The sequence below is a fragment of the Lepidothrix coronata genome, unplaced genomic scaffold (assembly GCF_001604755.1).
Source record: "Lepidothrix coronata isolate B3197 unplaced genomic scaffold, Lepidothrix_coronata-1.0 Scaffold182, whole genome shotgun sequence".
Taxonomy (NCBI): domain Eukaryota; kingdom Metazoa; phylum Chordata; class Aves; order Passeriformes; family Pipridae; genus Lepidothrix; species Lepidothrix coronata.
Window position 1 is genome coordinate 1324407 of NW_016690362.1, and position 18730 is coordinate 1343136.

An 18730-nucleotide genomic window follows, 5' to 3' on the forward strand; every position below is an offset into this window, starting at 1 on the left:
AACACCCCCGTCACCCCAAACGCCCCCACGCACACCACTGTGCACAGCCCGCGCGTCCTAAAGACTCCCCCATCACGCCCCCGTTCCCGAGCAGGCGCTCCCACCACCCCGCAGACCTCCCAAACGCAGCTCCCGCCCCGGGCACTCCCCGCCACCGGACACTGCCCCGCAGCGCCCAACACCTCCCGCAACCTGCCCCCTCCCTGCACAGACACAGCCCTGCTCAGCCACTGGCGGTGCAGACCCCGCCGCCCCCTTCCAGCCGCTCCTCGCCCCTGCACGGGGACACAAAGGGGTCCGTGCGCCCGCCCGCTCACCCGCCGCCGCTCTCTGCCCCGCAGGCCGAGCCATGGTGGAGCCGCCGGCCGAACCTCCCCCGCAGCCCTGCCCGGCGCCCGGGGGGGCGGCGGGGGGAGAGCCAGCCCGTCCCGGAGAGCAGTCGCCGCTGCTGCACCTGGATCTGTACAACTTCGACTGCGCGGCGGCGGAGGGCAGCCGGTACGTGCTGACCAGCCCGCGGTCGCTGGAGGCCTGCGCCCGCTGCGCCGTGCGGCCCGTGGAGCTGCTGCCGCGGGCGCTGGGAGACCTGCTGCGGGAGGCGCCCGGGCGTTCCATGCGGGTGGCTGCCGGCCTCTACGAGGCCTACGAACGGGAGCGCCGCCGCAAGCTGCAGCAGTGCCGGGAGGAGCGGGAGAGGATTATCCGGGAGGAGAAGAGGCGGATCCTCGCGCCCCTCGGAAGCCTGCCGCCCTCGCCCGCCGCCCGCGTCGCCTCCCGCGCTGCCGCCGCCGCTGCTGCTGCCGCCGGCGGGCCCCGGACCCATGGCGGGGGGAAGGCCAGGGCGTCGAGGGGTGCCAAGGGCAAGAGCCACTCCCTGGACTCGCTGCAGAAGCGCCGTGAGGGCAGCTGGGGCAAGACCTCTTCGGAGTCGGGGGCCTCGTCCTCCTACAGCGGGGAGAGCTTGCGGGAACGGGGGGGCAAGGTGGGCGGCCGGGGCCGGGGGGCAGCCACTGCCAACGGGTCCTTTCTGGGGCGCAGCTTCAGCCTGGGTGACCTCAGCCACTCACCACAGACTGCCCAGAGGGTCGAGAGGATCGTCAGGGAGGTGAAGAGGAAGAAGGGCCTCTCGGAGGTGCCTGAGAGGGACAAGAAGATTGCGGCACTGATGATTGCCAAGCACCAGGAGGCCAACATCCTGCGGGAGCAGCGGCAGGCAGCCCATCTTCAGTGGGACAGCCAGCGGCGCCTGGCTGAGCAGCGTAAGGAGCAGGAGGAGAAGGAGAAGCAGAGGGCCCTCCTGCAGGGTCAGCGGATGTGGGAGAGCCAGGTGGAGAAGCGTCGTGGGAGGCTGTACCAGGAGCAGGAGGAAGCTGCCCTGCTGAAGCAGAGGCAGCACCTCATGTGTGAGGAGAGGTGGCGGGAGCAAGCAGAGAAGCAGGAGCGGCTGCGGAGGGAGAGGCTGGAGAGGGCCATCCAGGAGGACAAGCAGAAGAAGCTCCATCAAGAGCTCAACCTGAAGGCAAAGGAGGAGGTCAAGAAGGAACACCAGGAGCGAGAGGAGCAGCTCCTGCAAGAGAAGCTGTCCACAGCTGCACAGAAGAGGCTGAAGAAGGAGGTGCAGCTGCAGAAGGAGAAGAGACTGTTCAACCAAGCAGAGAAGCTGAAGCACGAGGCCTTGCTCAAGGAATTGGCCAAGCAAGAGGCAGAAGAGAAGGAAATGCTGAAGGCCTCCCTGAAGATGAGTTTGACGAAGGCTCAGGAGAACTATGAGCAGCTAGTGGAGAAGAGAAACCAGGAGCTGAGGGAGAAGGCCAGGCGTGAGGACATGCAAATCCAGAGAGCTAAACTGGCAGCAGAGAAGAAGGAAAGAGAGCAGAAGGAGCACTTGGAGGCACTGGCTAGAGAGACAGAGAGAAAGCTCCAGCATGCTGCCCAGGTGGCTGAAGAGGCCGTTCAAGAAAAAGCTCGCAAGGTAGTCTTGAGTCGTCTGGAGAAGGAAAAAGTGCAGAAGATGAACAAACAAAAGGTGGAACAGTATGAAGACTTACGACGCAGAGAAATTCTCCTCTCTATAGAGAGGAAGCTGGAGAGAAGCGAGCAGATCTTCAAGGAGAAGAAGACTGTCTTAGAAAATGCCAGATCCGTCGCTCGGGCATCCTTCCACGTGCGGGAAAAAGTACGGGAGGAAACAAACATGCGCACCTTTGACAAGATGGCCTTTGAAGCAGAACTGCATGCTCACCTTAACAAGAAATGAAAGATCTTGTCATGGATGAGTGGGGGTACACCACCAGTTGTCCATCCTAATGCATCAGAAAGCTCCTCCACATGAACATTTGAAAAACAACAACAATCAACATCCACCCTAATTTCTTATTCTGGGGGAGCAGGGTACCGCACAAAATTGTGGCAGCTATTTCACGTACTGTTTTAAATACATTTTTTGTTCTGGGTGTGTTTTAAGGACTGACCTCAGTCATCTTTCCAGAGGAGAAGCAAGTTTTTGTGTCCTCCACCCCACAAGCACACACAATTTTTCAGAAAGGGCTGCAGAAGAAGTCTGCTTGAAGCCTGTGAGTACTGATGGGTTGTTTACACCGGAGATGACTACAGCTGCATTCTTTTCAGTTTGCAATGCAGACAACAGAGGCAATTAACTATTAGAGCCTACTAAGTAAGAACCAAAACCGTCTGAGCTGATTCTGCCTTGAGTGACAGGCAGTTTGGTTTAAGTTATGGGACTGCATTTTCAAAGCTGCTGCACTTCCATGCTGAAGATGAGGAAAGCTGGAGTACAGAATTCCATATGCCCCGGGTGCCCCTTGCCCGCTGCTGGTACCAAGTTAGAGAAAGCACAGATCAAGGCCATGTAAGTAGACATTATGATCAGAGCTGGGCAGAAGCTGTTAGTGCTCACAAACACAGTTTCATTTTTGCTGTTTGTAATTGTTGCCCCTCCCAAGTATCCCCACCTCTCCTTCTCCTTTTCAAGTTTCTCTTGCAAACATCTGTAGAATTTCTTCTTTTCTTTTGGAAGAAGGGGAGAAGGAGAGAAAATTGTGGGTGAGTCACAAACTGATGGGCACCCACATAGCACACTTGTTCATTGTGATATAAAAATGAGTGAACCTGTGAAATCTGGACTTAGGGGGAAATATGGGGATCGATTGTAAATGGAAATCTGTGATTGCATAGATTGCATAGAGAAATCACCCTTGGGAATTCTTAAAATTCAAGGAGACTCTCAGCCCCTTAGCCAGTTGGGCCCACCTTGAGCAAGATGTTGGACCAAATGTCCTTCAGAGTTCCTTTCCAGCTTAATTGTTCTATGAGCTGCATACGAGACATTCACCCAGCTCTTATCATCGTCTACTGAGCAGAGGAGCATTTCTCTGTCCACTGGTGCTAACAGTTGATTTCTCATATACGGCACAAGAAAGACTAGATGCAGAAAATGAGGTACATTACAGATTCTTTTAGATGAGGATCATGTCTTTTCTATAACTCTTAACTCAATACTGTTTAGAGGAACTGAGTCCTGCCATTAAATGCACTGGAAATGTGAAAAGCCTACCTACACCCCCTGCACAGTGTTCAAGTAAGACAGTGTTCTGCTGCAGGTTTCCACATTTACTCTCTGTTGGGTTGGAGTTACAAGCACAAATTCAAAGCAGGCACTTTCTGCTGTTTTTTTCTGGCTGCTGACAGCATCAGCTCTCTGTTCCACCATCCATGACGCCATGCTGGGTTGCTCTGGTGATGGCAGCCAGACCTGGAGCATGGAGGAGAAGCAGCAAGAACAGACAGGATCTTGTTTCCTTGTGGATGTCTCTTACATACCACACAGTAGAAGAGAAAACAAGGAGAAGGTTGACATGTGGAACAGACACGCAGTCCTGCACGCATAGATTGCTTACCAGAATTTCCCAGAAGATAACAGCAGGTCAAAACCCTCTTAGAAGACTTTAAGGAAGGTGTTAAATGAACAGCAACAACAACAATAGACCAAGCACACCCTGGTGCCCTGCAAGGCTGGAGACATTATACGAACAGTGTTGAAAATGGAGCAAGTAGGGATTTATTTTTTTTTATTTTAAAGGAACTTGCTCTTCTTTGAATCATGCATGGTACAATTGGAGGTGTTAAGAGCAGGTGGCATGAAAGTAGGAATTAGGGCTCCTGAGTGATGTTTGCTATGTCAGCCATTGGCTCACTGTGTAACACCAGGCAAGTCCTCAGGGGCTGGGCTTGCCCCTATTAATATAAATGGAAGCAGAGTTGGGCTCTTGGGGTTACTGGGACTTACAGGAAATAGTAACACTTGGCTTGGCAAAGCACTTCAAAGACTTTGGATGAATGATGCTAACAAAGCACAAAGATTTATTTATTTATTTATTTATTTATTTGTTTATTTGTTTATTTGAGTGGTTACTAAAGTAAAACATCTCTTGGTGAAAAGCACTAATTAACACCAAAATCTGGTAGCTGTGGAAAGGATAGCTGCATTACTGTTCCCAGCAAGCAGTCTGTCCCCTGACCCTCATCCTCAAAGCAGCAGTTTGAACAGTGAAACAAATTCTGCTGGACAAGATCTTTGAACAAAAACAGTCTTTTTCACATGTTGTCCACATTGCAGTGATCTGTGTGTGCCCTTGTAGCTGCAAGGACCTAGAAAAGAGTTGGCCAGTGGCCCAAATCTAGCCAGCACTAAATTTCCCTTGCTCCCTGGCAGCACTAGAGTTGGGATAAAACCTGCAGTGACTCCAGCACAGCCTGTGTTTCATCTGGTTAGAAGCCTGCCAGCACAGATGTGAGAGCCCTTGCTTTCCTGTGTCATTACACTGTGGTTGAAATTCACTGCTTGTTCCATTTAGAAGGAAAATAGGGAAAGCTGGGAAACAGTGGAAAGAAGGCAAAATGTGGTGGGCAAATGAGCAGACAGCCTCTAATTGGAACAGCTTTTTTTCCGTAAAGGTCTACTGCAATCTACTTGAAGACTTTGTCCAAATCTCCCTCTGACAGGGCATTCCAGTGCAGACCGAGAACATTCTGTATCCTAGGAGACATGTCTTGGCCACTGACTGTAATTACACCTAGGGTCCATCTCCTGCTGCTGACTGAGTTTGACACCTTGGGGCTACAGCCGAACTAATCAAAACAAACCTACATGATGGTAATTGGATTGGCAAACTACTGTTCCTATACTGTGCAGTGTACAGTTTGAGTTTTGAATGTGCAGTCTAAGAAAAAATATTTTTTTTCAAAAGACATTAATCTGTGTATGGATATTTTTTATTTGTCTACTGGTTTCAGTCCAAAGTCCGTGAAATTCGCTGGAGTTCATGAGTTTAAAATTGCAGCATGGAAAATTTAAGTCAGCAAGTTGGGTGGAGGCGTGAGAGGTATTTCTTGGGTCTGCTTATGCTTCCATTTATTTGAGGAGTTTTACTGCTGGATTTCTGTAGGAACAGAAATTAAATCCTGGGACACATGTAAAAAGTATATGGCCCTTTTAGATGAGGATTAATTGGTGGTTTTGCTATTGAGCTGCAGGCTAGGGAGAACTAAAAGCAAGCAACATGTTATCTAACAGCTCAGAAGTAGATTGTGGCTTACTTAGAGCAGAGAAGCAGCTGATACCATTTTTTTAGGTCCGGCAGAAAGCTAACTTAGTTTAGTCCTCTCCTGGGATTAGAAAACACATTTTAGGCTATCACTGTATTATAATCATAAGGTTATAACAAAGACTTTGCTTCTAGGCCATTTGGCTGCGTGCCACATAATGACCACTAAGCCTTGAAATACCTGCACTTTAAAAGCAACAACAAAAGGACAATTACCAGGAAACTTCTGTGACTGGTAACACATCTTAGATCCAGCTAGCTTCAAATTCCTATGTTTCAGTTCCTAAATTCTTGGTTTTCAATTCCTAAGCAGTTGGGAGTCTAGCTGTAGTTTCACGTTGGATCCCGTAGATTTAACGGGATCACCCAAATCTGAAGCTAGTCACTAAACATTCAGTTCTGATGCCAAACAACGTGGATGCAGCTCTAACACAACTTGAAAACCACTGCACTGCTTACTGCTGCTTATTGACTAGGACTACTGCTTGAAGCTGACCTACTAGAAACCACTTAGAATGTTTACAGTGTTTCCGAAGTTGAGATCTTAAAGCACAGGGGAGAAGAAAGACTCCAATATCATTTAAATGTTCTAAAAAGAATAACAGGACCAAGTCCTTGGATTTTTTTCAGACAAAACTCCTATCGTTTTATACTAATGTTTTGTAGTGAGACAACATGATCAAGCATCTGTATCAGAATTCTGATACTGTATCACAGTATCAGAAAAGAGGAGTCTGTCACGCTGATGACTACAACAGAATAGGCACGTAATTTCAGAGGCCTCAGAACAGTGAAGTCTGGTTTCCTAGGGCAGCTGCTCTGTGAGTCTCACTTTAGTGAAACCGCGGCTGCAGGATGAATTCGTCTTGTATTACACATCAGAGAACTCACACGTGAGGGAGAAGCATTGGCTAAAGAGCAGTTTCTTTTGCCTGAGCTCTGGATGAGTTTTGAAACACAATGGAGCGCATTTTGCATGTTCACAAACTGTCCTGTTTTTGTGGATTGTCTAGTTTTTAACTGCATCTGGGCTAAAACCAGAGCCTTTCAATGGCATAGAGAGTGCCAACAGTCTCATCTGTATTCTTCCTCTTCACACAAAATTCATCACTAAAACATGATCTCTCTGTCAAGGTTGAATTTTGCAGATACATTCAAAAGCTATTAGGAGAAGCAGCTGCACCATCACTAGTTAATATTTTACAAGGTAATTTTTAAGGCAGTTTATAATAAGTTCTTTCACCACATACATAAGAGGGGTGTGAGGATTAGATTTCTTGCCTTGGTTACCTACTGTGTTTCTCTTATGATGGTTATGGAGCTCCAGGCTCATTCTGCGCTAAAATTTCTCTTGATGCCTGGGGAATTCTGTTCATTAGACAAATGCTGAATGTGCAGTACACACAGGTTTGGAAGGGGACTTAGTTCGGTGTGCATGTCTTTATTAAGCCAAGCCTGGACAGGGAGACATGGGAAACACAAAATTTGCAATACAAAGTCCATCAGCCACTAGTTTTCCAAAAGTTCAGCTAAGAACAGCCCCAGAGCCACCCCTGCTAGCTCTCATCAGGGAAGTGACACCCTTTGCTCTCTTACTGACCTCAGAGAGAGCCAGGCTGATCATATCCTACCTGAGGACAGCTTCTCATCACTTCACTTGTTACATTAAAGAAAGATTTGCTTTCAGCTGTGGATATTCTTCCTCTGCTGGTAAAGGCAAAACTGTAGTAGTTGAAATGCCATTTTGAAAGTGGTTTGTTGGTTTGGTTTTGGTTTTGGTTGTTGTTGTTGTTGGGGGTTTTTGTTTGTTTTTGTTTTGTTGGGAGTTTTGTTTTGTTTTAAAGCAGATGCAGGGAGATGTAAGGATGAGACACAAAGCTAGTTAGAGGCAGCACATTAGAGATGATGACTGTGACTGTCTTCGCACAAAGTTCTACTTTGTGGACCTGGAACTGTGCTGTTGTTTAGTATGGCAGCAGCCACATCCAGGAGAGCAGAGGTGCTCTGGGAGGTGCTTTGTGATTTCTTCACAGATCACACAGTATCCCTTCAAAGCATGCAAATGTAAACTCTAATGCTTTGCTGAGTCAAGGTCCTAGGGAATTTAGTTCGTTAGGACTGGACTTAGCTTTCATAGTTGTAAAAGAAGGTTGAAGAAGAGGAAGACACCGGTTTAGCCCAGTCCCTCTGGAAATCAGCCCCGTGACAGTGCAGTACAGGCATATTCTAGTGTGAGCCAATGGAGCCCTAATACAATCACTTTGGGAGTGCAGCCCCACAAGTCTTCGGCAAGCAAGTGGCACCCCTGTAAAGAGCCAGTACTGAGACATGGTAAGAAAATCATAATGCTTCTGCTTCTAGGCCGGGGGCAGCTCTACCCTTCTTTTTGGTGAGATATTATTAGGTCATGTTTTGAAGAGAAAACACTGTGAAGAAGAAAAAAATGCAAAACTCTTCCACACAAGACACCTGGAAACACATTCTCTATTTATGGAGAGCAACTAGCACTCTGGGGATGCCAGTCTTCAGAGCCTTCATAATGGAATAGTCCCCACATCCCACATGCCTCTTAAAGCTATGGCATGAAAAAAATTAAGTTCTAGGTCTGACTTCTTTGTCCTTAGACTATTCTTTGAGCATGGCTCTTTGCTGGAGGCTCATGAGCTGTTACTGTAAGGTTCTAGTCTGAAAAGACCCAAATCATTCTCTGGCAACTTTGCACTCATCTCCTAAGTCCCTGCCATTCAGCAAGAAATCCTCTGCATTACAGAACCACTCTGGCAGTAAGAATTATTCTGTGTTACAAAACAAAACTGCCAGTGCTATTTTGTTCTTATGTGATTTTCACAGCTCCCGCATCTAATCTCAGGACCTGGCTGTGAGGTAAGCTAGTTATCGCCCCCAGCCTAAGTACAAGCAAACTGAAGCAGAAAGAATTGATGTGACTTGCCCTGGGCCATGCTGGCCACCCCGATCTAGCTGGAGCTCTCATTCAAGTCCTCCCTAATCCCCATGCAGCCCTCTAATTAACATCTCCTGGTTGCAATGGAGGGATATGCCTGTACCCCTGCCGTGGCAGCTCCTCTGGCTCCTGTTTTGCAGCTGGTGCTTCATGGAGGATGAAGGTTTTAAGCCACCAGCTCCCACTCCTGGGCATTGCCCCCAAAACTTGAAACAGTTTTAAATGGGGGGCCTGAAGGTGAGATAGGCCTGCACTGGGAGCCTGTAACAGAGGCACAGTAAGATATGTTAGCTAAAATGGGCAGGAACTACAGATGGAAATGTTAAATGAAAGAGTACTCATGGACTGAGTATCCTTATACCATCCTGGCTAGCTAGAATCACTTATATGTCTAAGTATGACAGCATGAAATAGCACTTCTTTCAGCACATTAAACTTACAGGGCCCAGTTCATCCCATTAGTTACCTCTCTAGGGCCAGCAGAGTTGTTCCAGGAATTAATGCAACCTTTTATTATTTATGCAAATCACAGTGGCTTGGGATATCTTATGCTTCCAAGAACTTGGTGGAAATTTCCCCCTGCCTGAACAGTACCCAGGCAATGGGATGGGAGGGTCACATAACAGTTGATATTTTTAGACTGGGTGACAAATTTGTCAATACCCTGGTGCTGGACACTGTGTTCCTGGGTGTTTACAAAGCAATGTCTGCTTTAGCAGCTCAGTGCAGCTGAGGGGAAGAGCAGCTGGCACAGAAGTATCTTGTCAGACAGCAAGCTAAACAGTAGGGAGTAAGAGATTTGGCTCTGTGTCGGTTGGGTGCTACTGGGAATGTTTTGGTTTGTAAGAGGGTGATGGGATAATTTCTTCTCTTTTTTAATCACCTCCAAAATAGGCTGTGCTATTTTTGACAATTATTTAATGATTTATAAGAGATGGGAAAATAAATGAGGAAGGGAGTTCAAAACACAAATGTGTAGGTAAAGCAGAAAGACGTTTTCCTTTCTCTCCTTAAAAAAAACCTGTGAGCATTGTGCCAGCAGGTGAGAGTTTTGTTAAGTACCAAGTTGCATGCAATTTCTTAGACCCTAGGAGGGGGGGCACTCCGTTCACAAGCTTTTCTACCTGTGCACCTGTCTCCTGTACATGCTGACAAAACAGGCTTTATGTTTACCTCCCAGTTACAGTTATTTCTTCGAATTTCAAGGAATAGATGAGATCCACGAACAGAAAGAAACTAATTTCACTATAGAGGGACCACTGAACAGCCATCCTGGGTGGACTCACTCCACATCTGACGTGAACCCTGATGGCAGAGTGATAGTTTGCTCTCATCAAATTTCAGCAACCCTCAGCCAGGCACTGTCTAGGAGCCTCTGCACCATTTTCAGCTCCCACCTGATTCAAGCTGTCCTTGTTTCCTAGCCAGTTTAATCCTGAGCTCCTGCTCCCATTGCCTCTAGCAAGGTACCTGGGGAGCTGACCACAGGGTGCAGCCAAGTCTCCACTTATCTGTAGAGGCTTCAACCAAACTAATTTGCCTTGCTCTTCCTTAATCTGGGGCATGTCTGTGCGTGAGCAACTACAGGAACTGTCTGAATCTGGGCTTTGAGTGGTGTAGATCGAACATCTAGAGAAGGACTTGGGTGTTGCAGCATAGCAAAGGGATGCTACTGTTTTATTTTTGATTATCAATACCACTGCTAATTTACACTTCAGACAGTGTACCATGAACAGGTCGAGCACTAGCAGCCCCAGAAGAAGTGCTTAAGTGTTGCCCTCCACACTTAGACCAGTGCTTGTCATGGGAAGCAGTGTCCCTTCTTACATGAGAGAGAAGCTTTCCTTTCTGCAATCATCATCATATCATGCACAGGTGCTTTGGGGACAGGCTGGCATCCTAAGATACATCCATCCTATCGCCACCATCACCAGCTTCTCCTTATGATCTGAATTCTACCAGTAAATTCATAATTAGCTTATATAGGCCTGCATGACCTGTCATGACAGGAATTTTAGATATAATGCAACATCTGAGTCATGGCATTGCTTTTTCTGCTATTAGTTTCACCTGCTGCTGCTCAGCAGGAAATAAAGCAAGGGAGGATTGTTTCAGTAAACCAGAGGTGACCTGCCTGCTTTCAGAAAATCTAGGCAGGTAGGCAAACTGAGGGCTTCAGGGCTTTATGTAACACTAGAGCACCTGACATCTTAGGTTAGCTGTAGGTACACTACATATCACTTGCATGGTAGCTGTCACTCCAGCTTACGTCTCTTGGATGCTGTGAGTCCTAATATCTTCCAGGCAGAAGGCACTCTGTCTTGTAACAGAAGGTTTCTCTGATTCCTACAGTATTTCAAAGAACCTGCATCTATCTGTTTGCAGAATCAGATATTTCAATACATTTTATTTATGATTCCATCAAAAAATTGTAGAAGTAGAGATTTCTGAAGGCAATGATGTTCATACCCAGAGCTACTGTACTCTCTGAGTGTCTCTGACCAGACTACACTGTGCTACTCTAGAGATTTCTTACAGCTCCTGCAGTCTCAGGGAACCTGCAGATCCCTCCCTGCAAAGACACTGTACTATAATGCAGATGCCACGTGATTCAGTCACAGGCTGCAAGTCCCCAGATGCACAGAAATTTACTGTAAGCTACCAGGGGAATTTCTGCAGAGTCTCCTGGAATCCATAGGGGCCATTCCAGTCTGCCCTGATGCCACTGCTGTATAAACTCTCATGCTGTACAGTACCTGCTAACCTAATAATACTGTCTGAGTCCTCTCCATGACAACACACCGCAATGTCCTCAGGTACAGGGAGGCATCCTGCGATCAGGCAAGGCTGGCCAGGGAATCTGTGTATCAGATGTATAGAGTATAATTTAAACATAAGTATTTTCTATGGGGAAGTTGGAGGCATAAATGCAAAGGGGCAGAATTACTCCCCAGAGGAAAGGAAATAATTGCTGAATGTGAACAAGAAGAAAGAAATTACAAAATGAGACCTTTAAATAACCTTAAAATCATAGGAGATCTGGTTTACAGGTTTCATGTAACAGATGTACATGACCAAACAGCTTCACACATTTTGGATACCCTCAGGGAATGAAGAATGGTGGGAAGTATTGAGGACCTCAGGTAAGAAAGGAACGGTGTTTTCCAACATGGGTTGGAGTTGGCTGGAGTGGAGAATTGTAGAAGAGCTGTTCAAGACTACGTTCCAACTATGATGGCATTACAGCAAAGAAATATAGTCCAGTTCTCTTTAGGGAACTGGATTGATGGCTGGCAGTGTTGCACAAAGACCAGATCAATACAGGGCTTTATTTGTAAGCAACCATTTCAATTCAGACCACGGGATTGGCTTTATGCCTGTTAAGGTCAATTGCCCAAAGGCAAGCACATGGTGACAATTAGCACATTCCTGTGTCCAACAGAGGTGACACCACAGCCAGAGGAAAACTGAGGCTGAGGCTGTTTCCAAAGAGGGCAGAGACCTTCTGAAAGGGAAAAGCCAGATTAAAAGGGAATCATAATCCTTAACGATTCAGTGACAGCCTGGGAACAAAGGATTGCTCAAAAAAAACCCCAAGGGTTCTCTCTCAAGGAAGATAGTGTTTCCACTGCTGGCAAGCTGGGTGTGGACTCATGTCCTCATCTTTTCCTTCTCTGGTAGGGGCAAGAGACAGAATCTCAGCGAAAAGAGGGGGACAGAATTCTGTCTGGGAGGATGAAACCTCCTGGGTCAGACCTTGTCAGTCAAAGCTCTCACTCTGATTTCACTTGCAGACAGGACCCCAAATATCACTGGGAGACTGGGCTTCAACCCTCAACTTGTACAACCTGAACTTTGGTCATGTAACCACGCTCTGATGGATTTTCTGCACTTGCTTGGACATTAAGGCAGGTTTGTGGGGCTTTCCAGCATGCCAGTTGCATGCTTCACAGCCATATCCCAGCAGGAAAGGTTGTATCTCATCCTTCCCCAGTTCAGATCAGGATTAGTTGCTTATTCAGAGTCCCTTCCCCCATTGACAGAGTGGAGGAAAAATAATTATGAACCTTCTTTTTATATATACCAGCTAGCAGACAGGATCAATACGCAAAGGGACTCCCTGATTTCTGACATGCCTAAGCCCTCAGACAACTGTGGGTTTTTTGCACCATATGGCTCTATCACTTGATAAAATAGTGCCCTAGATATGTTGGTTGTTTTCCAGTCTGCCACCAAATGAACTTAGGAGGATGGGCACATACAGCCACAGTTTCTGCAGTGTTGTCACCGTTTCTGAGGTCTCCAGACCTATCACAAGCCGCTGTATTTTTGCAACCCCTCCTGCCCCCCCTCCCTGAGACCAGCTACCGAAGGGATTAAGCACGGCATGCTATCTACTGCAGTGGCTTAATCACTAAGCAAAGCACTCATCCCCTGACCACAAGGTCAGGGAATTATCTTCCTGACAGATAATGCAGCCAGGGCTTGGAACAAAATGAGGAGCTGAACTGTCATTGCAAGCCCACAGGCCACAGCTTTATTGCTGTTTCCGGGGGGAGTAATGCTGCTAGGATGCTATGAAAGTGTAGTGTGACTTTTCCCACATGCCCCAAGATGCCTCTTGGTGGCAGAGAAAGATAAACACAGGAAAAATAGTACGCAGTTTTGTGTACACACATCCCTCCCATAAACATCTCCTATGCCAAACCTGTCCCTCTGAGAGCGAAAGGTTTTGATGGTTGGATGTATTTGGCACTGTGTACTAAAGAGACTGTGAATAACTAACTGAGCACTAAGACAGGGCCAAAAGAGAAGTGACCTCGGGGGAAATATATTTATCTAGAAATATGGTTTCAGAAGGCATAGATCCTATGCTTCAGTTTCATCAGAAGGTGGGAAGTCCCATTCCCACATAAGCCAGCCTGTTGGGGCAGAGCTGCAAGGCCTGCCAGTCCCACAGCTCACCACACAGCTGCCAGAGGGCAACTCAAGCCAGTGGGGGAAAAACTCTTCATTTGAGATTTAAATATAAAGAGTTCAGGTCTGCTGCTACCATAAAAGAATGAGGAAAACTCCTGACACAGTGAGCTATGAAACCAGGTTCTTACTAGGAACTAGCACAGGGCATCAGCTCCAGCAGCTGTACTGTGAGCACCTCAAGACCCTCTGCACGCAGCCAGGAAGAATGAGCCATGGTCTCTTGCCTGGTGGCCACTGGAGACCAGCCCCTTTTCATAGAAGGGGAAGGCATAAACTGAGGTTAAAGAAAAAGGCTGAGAAGGTGAGGCTCTCTACCCAAAGCTGGGCGATACAAACAGCTTACAGCTCTCCAGGTGACTCCTTCGCAGTCACATATATAGCAGTAACTGCAGAGGAGGAATCCTCATCTCTCCACTTTAGTCAAGAGGCCAGGTCCCTAAGACTGGTTAAAATTACACACATGGTAAATCTTTCTTGTTGTGCCTTTCAAAAGCAGCTAAACAATCAAATGACATTTTGTCACCTTCCTCAGTGCATTTCGCCTTCTGCAGTCCAGCTGCTCCCTAAAGGCCATAGCTGTTATCATTTCTCTGTGAAACATTCACACCTTGCCAAGTCTCTGTGCCTTACCTGGGAACAGCAAGGGCTATGCTGTAGCCAGAGGCGCTGCTCTCCTCCGTCTTTCCAGCAAGAGATGCTTCCGGGAGCATTGGTGTGGGATGCGAGAGAAGCAGCTCCCACCTCAAAGCACAAGATTAACCCAGAGCCTGCTTTGCAAATTCCACTGTTCTTCAGCTATAAATAAAAAATAAAATGTTTTTATTACTTTCAGATTGAAACAGGAAGGGTCTGATCATCTTTGAGATCTCTGTCTCTATTAAGCTTGGTGGACAGAGGTCACAAGTGTGGGGAGATGGAAGAGAGTGAGCAACTGCCAACACCTCATTTTCGTAGGAAAGCAAGCTAGATAGACAGGTTGTAGTTGAAGCTTTTTTGAGCTGAGTGCATTGCATCTGAAGAGTGTGTGTCCCCCAAAGAAGAACTCACTGAGGTTATGTGTGTGCTGTTCACTCTCCTGGGGCAGGGCACAGACATCAGTGCCCTTTCCATACACCCACCTCCAACCTAACAACTAAGGCATAGCAGAGACACAGGCAGGACTGGCAGGTGGAGTAAGGAACCTACCTGCCCTGCAAGGGACCTGGATGAGTTAGCTACAAATAAAGGTGCTTTTTCCTCACCTCTTATCTCAGGCGAAGGAGACAAAACCCCACAGTACTCCATGTGGAAAACAGAACACTAATAAAGCTTTAGATTTTCCACTTGACTGCTGCTCTTCAACTCCCCTCCCTTTCCCACCTGAATATCTGTTGCCTTTGGGGAAATCTGACATTACATATCTTTCTATATTCTTAATTAGTAAAAAAAAATCCCTCCCTCCATTAAGTGACTCTCAAGAACAGAGATGGGGGAACATACATTGAGAACTGTTTGCCTTACTCTCTGCCAGGGGCCTCTCCCCAGTGTCCCTCCCATGGCCACTGTCCCTGCAGCTCCAGGATCTGCAGCCACCACAACCCAGGTTTCAGTGTCACTTTGTCCATAGCAGAAAGCTGGACAACCCCTTCACAAAAACCACATCTCTGCTCTAGAGCACATATAGGAAAGGACCCCTTTTAACCACATGGAAATTAAACACTGCTCTACCTGTCCTGTATGTGTTTCTCTCCACAGGAACGTGGCTGTGGGTTTGCACCCCAGAACTTGTTCTGGTCAAGCTATAGGCTGCTTCTCAAGAAGGCCAATGGCTACACAAGTTCACCAGGTCAACTGGGGGATGGCATGAGCTCCCTTCTCTTCCCACAGAGCTCTAGTTACTAATTTTCCCATTTCATTGAGCTTCACTTCCTCCCTACAACTAGATTTTACTCATGACATCTCTACATTTCCACTGTGCTCCAGATGACATCATGACCACAAGGAAGAGGATCATCTCTTACAGAGGATTCACCAGCCCTCAGCCTCCAAAGACTACAGCAACTAGCCTGGATAACAATTCATCTTCCCCAAAAAATGATCCATATATATTTAGATATTTGGAAAATGTATGTAATTAAATATAGTCCCTCCAGCAGTGAGTGTAAGGGCCTGGGCCAGCCACTGTTTTCCTTCTTTTCCCTATTAATAGTGCTAGCTCCATGAAAAATGGTGTGGCCTCAAGATTCTTCTTGCTATGTGAGACAGGCTCCCTCCCACCAAGCACCCTGATTCCTCTCCTTCCCCTTGCTCTGGTGCTGCCAGCTGTGTTTGCCAGGTTTCCTTTGGGAACTCCTCTGCCTTCCAGCTCTCAGTGCACAGCCAAGCCATGGAGGCTTGCCAGCCCACCTGCTCCCTAGCCAGCTGCTGCTCCTGAATACCTCCTGGAGGGTCTGTGCCGGGGTGTGTGTAGGTCCAGGCAGCACTTAACACAGGTGGGGAAATCCCTAGTGAGTGCCAGAGATGACATGCTACAGATCTATTCCCAAGCCTTTTTCACCACAGATTAAGCATGACACTAAAATTTACTCAATGGTAAGTAGGTGAAATGTACTTGTCTGTGGCAGGCAGGAGATTAGAGATTGTAGTGGTCTTTTCAATAAATCTCTGAAGATTAAGGAGAAAGCAGATTCCATAAAGTAAAATCTGATTCGCGTTTGACACAGCTGTCCATCCAAAGATGAGTACCCATATCTCACTTCTGCATAATTCACATTTCTCCACTTGCACCCTCCAGAAAGTGAGCTGAAGTCATGGCGTTACTACTATAATTAGCATCCATAATGTGGCAGGCTGGAGTATCAGGGCTGTGGGGATGGCAAATAGCGACCCATTTCTCCTTAGAAAGGAGACAGAATTCATTTCATGTTACTTCAGGAACTCACACCTTACCACAGCAAACATCATATGGACAGGCAGAGAAAAAGCAGAATATAATCCTGTCTGTCCTACTGTCTCCTGACCTTATACAACACAGCCTCATTCTTCCATAATTCATGTCTCCTACTGCAGAAGCAGCCACAGCTTCTGATTCTCTGGCTATCCCATTACAGCAGTAGTAAGAGTGCAAGCCAATTATTCTGCAAAACAATTCAAATTAATTCAGTGCCTTAAACCAGCAAATCTTTCTTTACAACACTACCTCTTCTTTGCTGCACTGCAGCTACAAGAACTCAATAGTTCTGTCCCTCCATCTTCCCCATGAGCCCACTGTCTTGGACACACACCACTGCCTCCCAGGAAACAGTTTCTTGTTTTCTTTTCAGTGACATTGAGAGATACTTAAAACATCTCTGATGCATGTAGGGGGAATGTTTTTCCAGGGCTCTTAGGATACTTAGTTGCAGTTTGTTAAATCATGCGGATAGGAAAATGTTGAGGACATTTCTGGCACACCAGCTGTCTGACTTGACTTATTTACATGATGCTAGGAAATGCACTAGTTTTATAGGCCTTGTGATCTGAGACTGTTTATCCAGAGAAAGGCAGCAGCAAGGAAAAGGGCACGTCAGGCTCCCTATGTGCTGGCTTCAAAACCCGTGTCAGCCCCAAGCCTCGTGCTCCAGCCCCTGTTCTGGAACAGGCTGCTTGCCCCTTTCTCCAGCACTGCTCTGCACATTGGAGCTGTGTGCCTGGCCGTGATGGGAGCTGCCACCACCAGTGGCCCTCATGCAGGGCAGCTGGAAAAACGCTCAGCTGTCTGTCTTGAGCAGGTTGCTGAAAGACCTGGAAAAGCTGAGGCCACAGTTGACCTGGCTGCTGCAAGGTGGAGGCGCAGAAGTGTCCCTAATGCAGGATTAACAGGCTGTTGTCCTTACCAGGGCTGTTTGCCCACACATGGCTTTCTCTGTAAGTCTGGCAATGGCAGCTACAGTAGAGAGACAGCCTTCAGGGTCACCTTTAATTACAAAGCACACCAAGCTTCATCTGAAGGTAAAACTTTCCAGTCTTCTCTCCGCCTAAAAGGAAAAATCAGAAATTACTTTTGGACAAATTATTTTTGGGCAAATTATTTTGAGGGAAAATAATATATTATATTGAATTATATTTGAAGAAAAATAAAAAGAAAAGCCTCATTATGAAATATTTCTTTAGATAGATGACATATGTTTGAGATACACATTTCATATGCATCTTTAATGTATGTGTGTGTGTATCTATATATGCACTCATGTGCACATATGTATGTATAGTGTGGAGAGGTGAGTTGGATTCACTGCTCATTAGCAGCCTGCAAGGGACACGTGATGCCAGTGACTCACTAAATACAGGCCCCCTGAGCCTCCCAGTGAAAGCTCAGACTGGTTTGGTGAACGGACTGGTTCCTCAGCCTGCCTCTCTGTGAAACACCCTGGGACAGGACCTGGCCCACAGACTCCAAAAGGGCCTATGCTGCAGGTCCGAGGTGAGGGGACACCAGGCAACACCTTACCCAGCTCTGCACTCAAGGGCTTGGCCCAGAACCATGTGCGAGGTGGGCTGTGAAGCAGGGAAGGAAAGTGCCTGGTTAAGAGCCTGGGGTGTTCACTGCCCATCACTGTGCATTTTCTGCATGAAACGCTCAAGTCTGAAAGACTTTGGAGTAGGATGAATAATATTTCTGGACAGGAAACCAGTGTTACGAGAAAACCATGAGCAACTTTGAGGCCATGTCTCACCTCCTTTGCTCTCTTCAAGGAGAGCAGCCCTGCCAGCTCCACCATGGCAGGGTGGGCTTCCCCTCTGTCTAGGGCAGAACTGTCCTCCTGTGGCTCCCGGGTGCCACAAAGCCCACTGGGGTGATGCTAATTTCCACCTCAGGGAGATACAGTTAGCCACAGTTAGCCAAAGAACAAACAGAAAGCTGAGGGAGCAGGCTGGAGGGGAAGGCAAGGAGAAGCCAGCTTGCCCCTTACAATCCTGCTCAAAGCTAGGGAGAGTTGGATAAGCAGGGAGGAGAGTACATTCGCTGTGTAAAGCAGTTTTTGTTTGCTAATTTTGTGACCCTTCTTAAGTACAGACAGGACTGAAACTCCTGGTATGGGGAATGCACCAGAACCAAGGCCCAGAAGCATATTTCAGGCCTGCAAACTCCTGTCTGGACAAGAAAAAGAAGATAATCAAGACACTTCATTCCTTGACAAGGTGC

General features: G+C 47.2%; 1 protein-coding gene across 6 annotated transcripts; it reads left to right on the top strand.

The window, feature by feature from the left end:
• Window positions 1-303: 303 nt before the first annotated feature.
• Window positions 304-18620, top strand: CCDC177 (coiled-coil domain containing 177). Of its 6 annotated transcripts, XR_001877352.1 has the most exons (4): window positions 304-2869; window positions 11637-11729; window positions 15301-15391; window positions 15529-15734. XR_001877352.1 is itself a non-coding variant. In XM_017830639.1 (1 exon), the coding sequence occupies exon 1, from the start codon at window positions 350-352 to the stop codon at window positions 2255-2257; it is 1908 nt and encodes a 635-aa protein (XP_017686128.1). In that variant the 5' UTR covers window positions 304-349; the 3' UTR covers window positions 2258-5268. The 6 variants fall into 6 exon arrangements, 1 of the variants encoding a protein (XP_017686128.1); XR_001877355.1 differs by lacking the exons at window positions 15301-15391; window positions 15529-15734 and adding an exon at window positions 18602-18620; XR_001877351.1 differs by having other exon boundaries at window positions 15301-15735.
• Window positions 18621-18730: the final 110 nt, after the last annotated feature.